Source organism: Saccostrea echinata, unplaced genomic scaffold (genome assembly GCF_033153115.1).
Source record: "Saccostrea echinata isolate AGI-Se365-2 ecotype Australia unplaced genomic scaffold, CSIRO_AGI_Sech_v1 ptg000064l, whole genome shotgun sequence".
Lineage (NCBI taxonomy): Eukaryota > Metazoa > Mollusca > Bivalvia > Ostreida > Ostreidae > Saccostrea > Saccostrea echinata.
This window is the reverse complement of record NW_026889813.1, coordinates 8,171,070-8,183,654: the sequence shown is the minus strand read 5'-3', so window position 1 is coordinate 8,183,654 and position 12,585 is coordinate 8,171,070. Positions and strand designations below refer to the sequence as shown.

The following is a 12,585-nucleotide window of genomic DNA, read 5'->3' as shown; positions in this document are numbered from 1 at the left end:
CCTACGACGGTGTAAGGCGGAAAGGATTAACATACCGCGGAGGGGACGCGGTCTAGTACAGGATCCGCGTTGTCTGTACTGTAGACTCTTCAAAATTATCGATCTCAGCTTTTACCAACACATGTTGAGTAATCTTGAAGAATGTCAGACACCTCAGCCCAACGGCACCTTGGCCCATTGACATCTCTGCCCAATGACACCTCGGCCTTGACTGGTCGGCCCAAAATTTAAGACACCTCGGCCCATACATAAGTCATCTCGGCCCAAGCAAACTTTTATTAGGAAGTATTATATATTTCCAATCTGCAACTTCAATAAAATTTTGACCGAAAAAAGTAAACGATCAAGGTTATTTTTAGTAATAAAAAGACCTTCCACAAGCTGCATGATTGACGATAATCAAGGAATAAAAAGACAATTATAATTTAAAAGTGCTAACCGATAAACAAATAAGATGCCGCGGTACATTCTTTGGAGTCTCCAGTGCTTGTCATATTGGCAACAATGGGGGAATAATTACGAGCAGGGTTAATTGTGAGACAGTCATTCAGAACATTTACATCCATTTATTTCTGAAGAATTCCACTTGCATCAAAACCCAGATTTTTTTAAATTTTATTTTTAGCTATCTGTATCAAACATTGAATATGATGAAACATACGATGAAGTTCAGATCAATAATGCAATTATTTTACGTACTTAAACCATTTTTTATACGATTATTTATACTGACATAAGTATAAACAATAATATCAGATGTTTCAGATCGTCAGAGAAATAATGCAAAGTGTTAAGATAGAATATTGATATATATTATAGTTTCACTTAAGTGTATATATTGGGGATTTTTCACAAGAGATAGATGTTAGTTAAGGACGTGCTGATCTGATTTGCTTAGGGAAGTTCACCAATTTTCTATTATAGACCCCCCCTTTGACTTTTTTTTAAAATCGTTTGTCCGTCAGAAAGAATAATTACATCGATAATAATAACAATTTAGACACTGGATTAATTTTTTCTATCATAAAATTTCGCTTGGGCCGAGCTGTCTTTTATATGGGCCGACGTGTCAATAATCTTGGGCCGACCTGTCAGGGCCAAGGTGTCAGACGTCACAGGCCGAGGTGTCGTTGGGCTGAGATGTCTGTCTACCATCTTGAATGAAAAATCTTTGAGCACCTTTAACTTGTAATCATGATCATTTTTAAAATTAATTTTAAATTTTTTCCTCTCTTGTCTCGACACTACATCACTTGTGATGCAGACATTACAAATCTTAAAGGGGTTGCTAATCTAATTTCAAAAAGAAAACATTATGGAAAGTGCTTTCTGTAATATAAATTATCTCTAATATTGAAATGTAAACACAACACTTCTGCCGTATTGCCGGATATTAATTCTCACCTGCCAGATAAAGAAATACATTGTATAGCTGGCAGTCACATTCATGTTTAACTTTAAACCAATGAAAGTGTGACATTTCAATCCAAGGGAAAATAAATTGTAATAGCAAGGCACTGAAGTTTGTGATATATATATCCAATATATACATTTTATTATCTGCAGTTACACCTTTTATCATTCTTGGTTGAGAAAGCAGCATAATTATGGTTCATAAGTCATTTTAATAAATGCAAAAGTTACTGTTCTTTGTTTGGCTAAGAGTCTACAGCCAAGTTGTTTTGAAAGGTCTGGTAGATGGTGAAACTGTATTCTTCTCCAATATCAGAAGATAAAAACTGTCCTCCAAAAAATGGAGGCCACCTAGACCTGTTAAGCCTATTGATACTTTTTCGAAACATTTATGTTTTGTATTATAATCCCCTGTTTGTTGTTATGCTTTAGTGACATCACAACAAGCGCAAGGACAATATGGCCCAGTACAAAGTTCCAGATCCTGACAAAGATGAAGTTTGTCCTTATGACAAATCACATGTCTTTCCAGCCAAAAGGATGCAGTATCATCTCATGAAGTGCAGAAAGGTCAGTTTACACGCTTCAGTAATAGCACTACAGAAACCTCTTTCTGGATTCTGTCATACTCCAGTAAACTCTCATACTCAAGAAAATAAAATTATAACATTGAACATTTTTTTTTAAATGAAATATATGGACAAACACACATCTATATATTTCAAAGTACATGTAATTATACCCCCCCCCCCCCCATTAAAAAAAAACTGAAAATGGCTTGCTGTATTGTCTAACAACAAACCAGAGTCAGTTAAGATGAGATTCTGTCCTGACTCTCCTTGACTGACCAATAGGAAGTACTTTTACACTTTTGAATATACTCTCTTGCAGAACCACAAAGGAAGTGTATTTGCCACCTGTCCTTTCAATGCAAGACACGAGATGCCTAAACCAGAGCTGCGCTTCCATCTAGAAAATTGTCCAGACAAGGCAGTGATTGAACCGATGCTAGCTCATGGTAAAACAACTATGTAATGTCATATATAAAAATATATTTGTTAAAAGAAATTCAAAAGGAATTGTCAGGAAGGTCTTGTGTTAGTTAGTCAGTTAGTTTTCAAACACAGGGACATATGTGAACATTCTCCACATGTGAAGATGGAATAAAGATATTTTACTTGCATATTTATAAGTTTATAATTTTCTTTGGCATAACCAAATATGGTTCTTGAGGCCTGATAGAGAGGCACACAAAAAGTAGGTCACAATGACCTACTCTCTGTAATGTACAGTTTATCATTTAAAAAAAAAAAATACCGAGATATTTCAGATGCTAAGAATCATCAGACCTTTTCAGTTGGTACATCTTAGTGCCTTAAAGCACAGCTATTTGCATATTCAGAAGTAGGTTATAGTGACACTGTTATGCAACTGATTCTAGGTCCTTGGGCCTCTTATTTTTATTTAAATTGCACTTTGACATTACTGTTGTGTTTGAAAACTAACTGAACATAAAATTGTCATTTGCAAATAAATGTCCCTAAAGAAAATGTTGAACATTGTCCATTGTTTTGACAGAGAGTAGTAAGAGGAATGGAGAAGATGCGTCCATGTTTAGAGGATGTACAGATCTACCTGTGTATGATAATGTTGTAATTAACAGCGAGGAAAACTGGGATGATGGTAAATCTATACATCTACCTCCAGCAAAAATTTCTGTTTCAAAAAAAAAACTTGAAATAAAAAGCAGTCGTTAGTACTTCGAAATTATGGCCCTAATAGCTGTCAGTCCAGTTTGTTTTGAGTTGACATTGGATACGGTACATTCAATTTGTAAAAGCAAATTGTCATGTAATTTAAACTCTTGTCTCATATGCTAGAAGTTCACAGTTGCAAATTGCAATAGGGGTCCAAAGTTTTAAAAGAATATACTGAAAAAAGACAAGGCTTATGATAAATTAAATTTTTATATTGATATCTTTTCTTTTAGATATAAGATGTTTAAAATGTTCTCTTTGGTCTAATGTTAGGTATCTTCAATTTAAAAGATGATGAGATTTATAATTTCTTGAGATACTGCAGCATAGTTGTTTTTACAATTATTATGCACAATAAATTGTGTTTTACAGAGATTCCCTCTGTGGCCAGGATTGGGGTGGACCCCCAGTTCTTTGCTCGTCAAGACCATATGATTATCCCAGGGTAATATATTCTTTACTTAAAAATATAAATTTGTATTTGTGTATGTAGAGGTATGTTTATTTATTGTTGTTTATGGATATTTTAGACTGACAAAATCAGAGAAGAAAGAGTTTGCAAAACAAATGTACCTTCCTGCAGAAGATAGAAGGTGTATGGCATTAATTGTTAATGGAAAACAATTGTCCTCAATTACTGTCTCACAAAATTTAGAAATGGCATCATCAATGTTCATCAAAATATAATTGATATTATGTGATTTCAGACATTTACTTACAGAAATTAATGATGTGAATTTTGTTTTTGTCTTAAGCTTTCTTATGACATTTGTTCTTTATAGAATTAAAAGGGTTCCTATACATATTCAGTTCTTGTTACTTTGAATTTGAATCACTCAGACAACCATTTCAAATTGCAGTTGATATGATTTTAAAACAAGAAGCTTTTTGCAATAAATCAATCTCAAGAAATATATAAAATAATGTAGCATTTCAGTAAACCTCAGCTTTTTTTTCAGTTTCTAAAACACATACATGTAAATTAGTACCCTTTGTCTTTGAGATTATTACCCTTTGTCTTTGAATATCATGGAGTAAATAAAAATGACCAGTATAAAATATTGTTATAAATTTAATTAGGGTATTTCACTTTATAACAGGTACTTGTCACACAACATAGAAACAGAACAGCCATTAAAGGATGAGCAGTCGAAGCTGCGTCTCCCTAAAACGGCAGCCCAGACTTATCTATCCAATCAGAATAAGTCGTTTCAGCAGCCATCAGCAGTGTTTGCATATTCTTTATCTATGACAGGTGTAGGTAGAGGACTACCAGGTAACAGACTGAGATGGTTCATATAAATTAGCAAAAAAACATTTCAGGGTCAGAGAGTTGTAAATGTCAGCGTAATTAAGTTGTATGTTTTACATTCATTTCTTTACAGATAATGGTACGAGTAGAGAAGAGAATAAAAGGCCAGGTCGAAGCAGGGGGAGGGGCCATGGCTCCATCAAAGCAGTAGGCAGGGGAACCACTATTGCTGAAACAAATAGAAATATGCCTCTAGGAAAGGGGTTTAACCACAATAATAGTGGTCCATTTTCGACTGTCCAGAAAGGAACCCCAGCAGCTGTAGGTCTTGAGGGCCTGAAGACCACCCCTGAGTTTAGTGTGGGAGTTGGTCGAGGAAACAGAGCATCTTATGGTTAGTATGTTCTGTACGACCAAATAAACTGATTATTCATATCATGAATGTGTTGCTTGAAAAGTATATGATGTTGTTGCATTTCAATTGTTTCATGTATTGCAATTTGAGTTCATGATATACATGTTAGTTTTTATAAAATTTTAAATTACAGTAAAATCAAATATTTTCAAGAGATCCACTTTTCAAGGTTTGAGGAAAAAATGTCTGTCTGTGGGGATTTGATTTCATGGTTGACAAATTGTTGAGTTGTTAAACATTTGAAATTTTGCATTTCGTGGAGGACATGAATTCATGGGTTACATCATACCTTTAAAACAACAAAAATTCAAACCCGATGAAAATTAGTGATTTCACAGTATATACAAGCAAATATTTTGAATTTAAAACAAGATTTCATTTCTCCTGAATTATTTTGGAAACATCAGAGAAGAGGAAGTTAATACTGAACTCTTGATTATTTCAGGAATGTCATCCCCATTCTCCTCTGTGATTGCTGCAATGCCTCAACAAAACAAAAATGGTAAGACATTGTACATCTACTTATTTTTAAGACGACATTTTAATGAGTGTGGATTGCTGAAGCAAACAGTAAGTACATGTAGTGAAATAGTTATCTAAATCAGTGTGCCTTTTAAAACTACAGCAGAAAAAGACTTGGAATCAGATTACAGTGTGAAGGATGGGGACAAAAAGCTGAGGAGGATCGAGAAGAAGTTGAGACAGATTCAGCTGCTGGAAGATAAGATGGAGGAGGGGTACACTCTGACAAAGGAGGAGGTATCAAAAGTGCTGGCTCCTTAATAGTGGCAGATAGTTTTTCTGAATTACTCAGCCTCTTAATAGCCAAGTCAATTTTTATCACCATTCAAGTTTTCGATGCTATAGGATCTGTCATGAATTTTATCTTTCACGTATCCTGGCATCCATTGTCCTCTGTGTTGGAATCGCACCTTATGTCCTTGTTTCAAATATGGAAGATCTTTCTGTCCACTGTTAAAATAGTTCTTTTGTTGATTCTGTGAGTTTCTTCTCTTTTCATAAGTTTTTTCTGCTGGAATAACTTTAGGTCTGAGCTGTTCTTTGGTGATAGGTAGAATAGATCTAAGTTTTCTACTCATCAGTAGTTGCGCTGGAGAGTCAACATCTGTTGGAGTATTGCAATATTCCAATAGACTGATGTATGGATCCTTTCCATCAACTCTGGCTTTTTCCAACATACGTTTTACTGTCTGGACAGTTTTTCAGTCCATTTCCTTGTGGATTGTATGGACTTGAAGTAGTATGTTTGATTGACCATTTCTTGGCAAAATCCTTGAAATCTCTGGATATGTACTGCGGTCCATTATCACTCCTCACTTCAAATGGGATACCATGGCGAGCAATTGCTGACTTCTTGTGCATGATGATAGTTTTGCTTCTGGTGTTTTCAAGTTTGGCTTTTTCGAAGAATTTGGTGTAATAATCTACAATCACCAAATAATCTTCATTGTTCAGTGTAAATAAATCAGATCCTACTAGTTGCCATGGACCATTTGGGATAGGTGTTGGTCGCAATGGTTCCTTTGGATTCTTTTTCCTAAAGTCCATGCAGGTGTTACATTTGGATATCATCTCTGCAATGTCTGTATTCATTCCAATCTAATGAACTACAGTTCTTGCACGAGCCTTCGTTTTCTCAATGCCGAAATGTCCTACATGTACCGGTAAGTATCTAAGAATTTCTGGTTGTAGAACTTCTGTTACATTTTTTCCCAAATGCTGGGCATTTTCCTTTTTTCATGATGGCTTCCACATTTTCCAAATGTAAAGGATTTTGTGTTGGTAGGTTTATTTGGCACACTTTGTTTTCTAGGTTGATACACATTTCCCTTCATATATTTCTTGGGTGAGGGTTTGTTTCCTGTAGACACTTTAACAGACTGTTTAGATTTTACAGCATCAACACGCTCCTCATGTTGTAGATCTTTTAATCTATTTTGTGACTCTTCATTAGCACAACACATACTTAAAGCTTTTTGATGTGAGTTCATTGTCTCTAAGTAATCTTTCTTTAACTTTCTCTGAATAAACTCCACATACAATTCTGTCTCTTAGCATTTAATCTTCTAATACACCAAATTTGCAGTTTTTTGAAATTATTTTCAAATCTGTGACATACTAGTCAATGGTTTCTATTTTATCTTGAACTCTGGTGTGAAACCTATGTCTCCAAACTGTGATATGTTCCCTAGGGGCACAATATAGTCTTTGAACTTACTGAACAGTGTATCAATTTTGTCAACATCTTCATCTGGTATTATCATTGTGTTGAATATTTCTCTGCCTTCTTGACCAATAATATACAGGAAAGCACTACACTTATCTTTTTCGTTTCTGTCATTCATACATATAAACTATACACTACATATTCAGTGCACCAATGATGTACAATATTTAGTTCACATACTAGTTGCACTGTAATTTAGAACACATACACTGTGCATAACAAGTACACTTACACTGTGCATAATGAGTACACATACACTGTACAGTATTCAGTATACTTACACTGAAAAACATTTTATACTTTATTGTCCTAGTTATGATCAGTATAGATTACAATATTGCGATATATTTAATGCTCAGTGTTACATGAAGGAAAACCCTATTATTGACATATCAACCCTCCAAGTATTAAAATTGCCAGAAGAGTATGTAACTTTCTGAAAAAGTGCTTTTATATTAGAAAAGAAAAACTTCAACATAACTGATATGCTTACTGGAATAATTTTTTATTGATTTTATGTATGTTATTCTTTGTTGTATTCATGACTGTATGCCAATGTATGATGGTGTTGTCAATAAATAAATTGAAATTGAATTAAGTAAATAATGAGTACACTTACACTGTACATAATGAGTACACATACACTGTACATTATTCAGTACACATACACTGTACAGTTTCAGTACACATACACTGTACAGTATTCAGTATACTTACACTGTACATAATGAATACACATACACTGTACATAATGAGTACACTTACACTGTACATAATGAGTACACATACACTGTACATAATGAGTACACATACACTGTACATTATTCTGTACATATTATGGCTGGGACGATATATCGAGATATCGATAATATCGATTCAATGTGAGGATGATACGCATATCGATACGTATAAAGAAATATCAAAATATCGCCTAAAAAATTCTGACATATGTTTTTCTTTGTTTACTTAAGATTTTGGGTTTAATATATAAAATAAATATGCTTAATATAAATATAAATATGAAATTCATAATAATTAACACCACTTGTGTAAAATAATTAAGTTTTACAAAAGATATACAACTTCTTTGCATAAATTATTCTTATTTGTGAAGAAATGTTTTGTTCATTTCAATATAAAAAAAGAATTTATAATCAATTAAACATATCGTGATACATATCGTATCGTGGCTCAAATATCGGGATACGTATCGATATAGAAAAAGTTGTATCGTCCCAGCCCTAGTACATATACACTGTACAGTTTTCAGTACACATACACTGTACAGTATTCAATATACTCACACTGTACATAATGAATACACATACACTGTACATAATGGGTACACATACACTGTACGTAATGAGTACACATACACTGTACATAATGAGTACACATACACTGTACATTATTCAGTACATATACACTGTACAGTTTTCAGTACACATACACTGTACAGTATTCAATATACTCACACTGTACATAAAGAGTACACATACACTGTACATTATTCAGTATACTTACACTGTACATAATGAGTACACATACACTGTACGTAATGGGTACACATACACTGTACGTAATGAGTACACATACACTGTATAGTACATGTATTTAGAACATACAAATGTACAGAGTACAGTTCCATATAGGAGACCTACATTTGGTACAGTATGCAGTACACATATTATACACTCTAAGGGTTTCGTTCTTCATAAAACTTTCTTATTTTTTAGGCTGCAAAAGTTGGCATGAAGAGAAGTTTGACAGCTGAAAGAGATCAGTTACAACAAGAGAATGAATCAAGAAAAATTTAGAGATTTTTGCAAGTTGATCAAATTTTTTCCAACTATAGTGTCAGAGATTTTTTCTTTTTTTGAGTTTTGTATATAGTTTTCTTCATAATTAACGTGTAAATAGTATTTCATACATTGACATTAAGCACATATGTTTGAATATGTGTGAATATCCTCTTTATTTAAAAAAATTGAAACCAAGATGCTTTTGAAATATTCTTTTAAGGTATAGATCTAACTTTAGTTAGTTGGTGCTAAGACAGGTTAGAAATGGTGAGGTGATGTGGATGTTTAGAATAAACACATATTCAGATGATTTTTAGCTCACCTGAGCCGAAGGCTCAAGTGAGCTTTTCTGATTGAAATTTGTCTGTCGTCGTTGCCGTTGGCGTTGTCGTAAACTTTTCACATTTTTAGCTCACCTGAGCTGAAAGCTCAAGTGAGCTTTTCTGATCACATTTTGTCCGTAGTCCGTCTGTCCATCTGTCCGTCCGTCCGTCCATCTGTAAACTTTTCACATTTTCGACTTCTTCTCCAGAACCACTGGGCCATTTTCAACCAAACTTGCCACAAAGCATCCTTGGAAGAAGGGGGTTCAAGTTTGTTCAAATGAAGGGCCATGCCCTCTTCCAAGGGGAGATAATTAAGAATAAGTGAAAATTTGGTGTCTTTTTTTAAAAATCTTCTTCTCAAGAACCATTGGGCCAGAGAAGTTGAAACTTATGGGAAACCTTCATTACATAGTGTAGATTCAAGTTTGTTCAAATCATGACCCCCGGGGGTCGGGTGGGGCCACAATGGGGGATCAAAGTTTTACATAGGAATATATAGGAAAATTCTTTAAAAATCTTCTTCTCAAGAACAACAAAGCCACAATTAGTCATATTGATATGAAATCATCCTCAGGTAGTGTAGATTTAAATTTGTTCAAATCATGACCCCCGGGGGTAGGGTGGGGCCACAATGGGGGATCAAAGTTTTACATAGGAATACATAGGAAAATTCTTTAAAAATCTTCTTCTCAAGAACAGCAAAGCCATGATTTGTCATATTGATATGAAATCATCCTCAGGTAGTGTAGATTTAAGTTTGTTCAAATCATGACCCCCGGGGGTCGGGTGGGGCCACAATGGGGGATCAAAGTTTTACATAGGAATACATAGGAAAATTCTTTAAAAATCTTCTTCTCAAGAACAACAAAGCCACAATTAGTCATATTGATATGAAATCATCCTCAGGTAATGTAGATTCAAGTTTGTTCAAATCATGACCCCCGGGGGTAGGGTGGGGCCACAATGGGAGATCAAAGTTTTACATAGGAATACATAGGAAAATTCTTTAAAAATCTTTTTCTCAAGAACAACAAAGCCACAATTAGTCATATTGATATGGAATCATCCTCAGGTAATGTAGATTCAAGTTTGTTCAAATCATGACCCCTGGGGGTAGGGTGGAGCCACAATGGGGGATCAAAGTTTTACATAAGAATATATAGGAAAATTCTTTAAAAATTTTCTTCTCAAGAACAACAAAGCCACAATTAGTCATATTGATATGGAATCATCCTTAGGTAGTGTAGATTCAAATTTGTCGAAATCAAGACCCCCGGGGGTAGGGTGGGTCCACAATGGGGGATCAAAGTTTTACATAGGAATAAATAGGAAAAATCTTTTAAAATCTTTTCAAGAACAGGAAAGCCGTGATTAGTCATTTTGATATTGAAGCATCCCCAAGTATTGTAGATTCAAGTTTGTTCAAGGCATCCTCCAGTAGTAGGGTGGGGCCATAATCGGGGATCAAAGTTTAACAAAAGAATATATATAAGAAATATCTTAAAAAATCTTCTTCTCAAGAACAACAAAGCCATAATTAGTCATATTGATATGGAAGCATCCTTAGGTAGTGTATATTCAAGTTTGTTCAAATCTTGAACCCCCCCTCCCTTCCTTCCCCCCAGGGTAGGATGGCAGACATCTTTAAAATTCCGTTTCAAGAACAGCAAAACCATGATTAGTTATATGAATATAGAAGCATCCTCAGAAAGTTTAGATTCAATTTCATTCAAAACATGGCAAATGGGGATAGATTATGCCTAGAACAGTTGATCAAAGCTTTACGTATGAATATATAGAAGAAGAAATCTGCTGACAAAGAACAGCAGGGCCATATTGACTCAGGTGAGCATTGTGGCCCATGGGCCTCTTGTCATCTTCTTCTCAAGAACTACTGGGCCAATTTCAATCAAACTTGGCACAAAGTATCCTTGGGTAAAGGGGATTCAAGTTTGTTCAAATGAAGGGCCACGCCCCCCTCCAAGGGGAGATAATTACGAAATATCAAAAAATAAATGGCATTATTGAAAAATCTTCTTCTCAAGAACCAATGGGCCAGGAAAGATGAAACTCATGTGGAATTATTGTCAGGTAGTGTAGACTCAAATTTGTTCAAATCATGACCCCCGGGGGTAGGGTGGGGCCACAATGGACAATCAAAGTTTTACATAGGGATATATAGGAAAAATCTTCAAAAATCTTCTTCTCAAGAACAGCAAAGCTATGATTGGTCATATTTATATGGAAGCATCCTCAGGTGGAGTAGATTCAAGTTTGTTCAAATCATGACCCCCGGGGGTAGGGTGGGGCCACAATGGACAATCAAAGTTTTACGTAGCAATGTATAGGAAAAATCTTCAAAAATCTTCTTCTCAAGAACAGCAAAGCAATGATTGGTCATATTTAAATGGAAACATCCTCAGGTAGTTTAGATTCAATTTTGTTCAAATCATGACCCCCAGGGGTAGGGTGGGGCCACAATGGAAGATCAAAGTTTTACATAGGTGTATTTAGGAAAAATTTTCAAAAATCTTCTTCTCAAGAACAGCAAAGCTATGATTGGTCATATTTATTTGGAAGCATCCTCAGGTGATGTGGGTTCAAGTTTGTTCAAGTCATGACCCCCGGGGGTAGGGTGGGGCCACAATGGAAGATTTAAGTTTTAATTAACATAGGAGTATATAGGAAAAGTCTTCAAAAATCTTCTTCTCAAGAACAGCAAAGCTATGATTGGTAATATTTATATGGAAGCATCTGCAGGTGGTGTAGATTCAAATTTGTTCAAATCATGACCCCCAGGGGTAGGGTGGGGCCACAATGGACGATCAAAGTTTAACATAGGAGAATATATATAGGAAAAATCTTCAAAAATCTTCTTCTCGAGAACAGCAAACTTATGATTGGTCATATTTATTTGGAAGCACCCTAAGGTAGTGTAGATTCAAGTTTGTTCAAATCATGACCCCCGGGGGTAGGGTGGGACCACAATGGACAATCAAAGTTTTATGTAGCAATATATAGGAAAAATTGTTTTCTCAAGAACAGCAAAGCTATGATTGGTCATATTTATATGGAAGCGTCCTTAGGTGGTGTAGATTCAAGTTTGTTCAAATCATGACCTCCAGGGGTAGGGTGGGGCCACAATGAAAGTTCAAACTTGTAGAGAAAAGAAGTCACAGTTAGTCAAAAAATCATGTAAGCATCCTTAGTTAGTGTAGATTTAATTTTGTTCAAATCATACCCCCCCCCCCTCCCACTCCCTTTTAGGGGTAGGTTGGGACCACTTATGCATTTAAGCTTTTCAATACTAAACAGATTTTTCCTCTTTTCCTAGCCACAGTGCTCAGGTGAGCAATGTGGCCCCTGGGCCTC

The 12,585-nt window shown here is 35.2% G+C and overlaps 1 protein-coding gene across 1 annotated transcript; it reads left to right on the top strand.

Moving 5' to 3' along the window:
* The first annotated feature begins 1,689 nt into the window (after positions 1–1,689).
* Positions 1,690–9,697, top strand: LOC133175762 (uncharacterized). Its single transcript, XM_061310872.1, has 10 exons — positions 1,690–1,983; positions 2,305–2,431; positions 2,992–3,096; positions 3,543–3,615; positions 3,701–3,763; positions 4,271–4,446; positions 4,556–4,816; positions 5,283–5,339; positions 5,463–5,596; positions 8,822–9,697. The coding sequence occupies exons 1-10, from the start codon at positions 1,873–1,875 to the stop codon at positions 8,900–8,902; spliced, it is 1,188 nt and encodes a 395-aa protein (XP_061166856.1). The 5' UTR covers positions 1,690–1,872; the 3' UTR covers positions 8,903–9,697.
* Positions 9,698–12,585: the final 2,888 nt, after the last annotated feature.

Bases quoted from the DNA above. Each gene is read 5' to 3' on its own strand.
- LOC133175762 (XM_061310872.1), top strand. From the start codon at position 1,873: ATGGCCCAGTACAAAGTTCCAGATCCTGACAAAGATGAAGTTTGTCCT. The intron at 4,817-5,282 runs GTTAGTATGTTC...TGATTATTTCAG, and splicing joins AGGAAACAGAGCATCTTATG to GAATGTCATCCCCATTCTCC. The intron at 5,340-5,462 runs GTAAGACATTGT...TTAAAACTACAG, and splicing joins GCCTCAACAAAACAAAAATG to CAGAAAAAGACTTGGAATCA.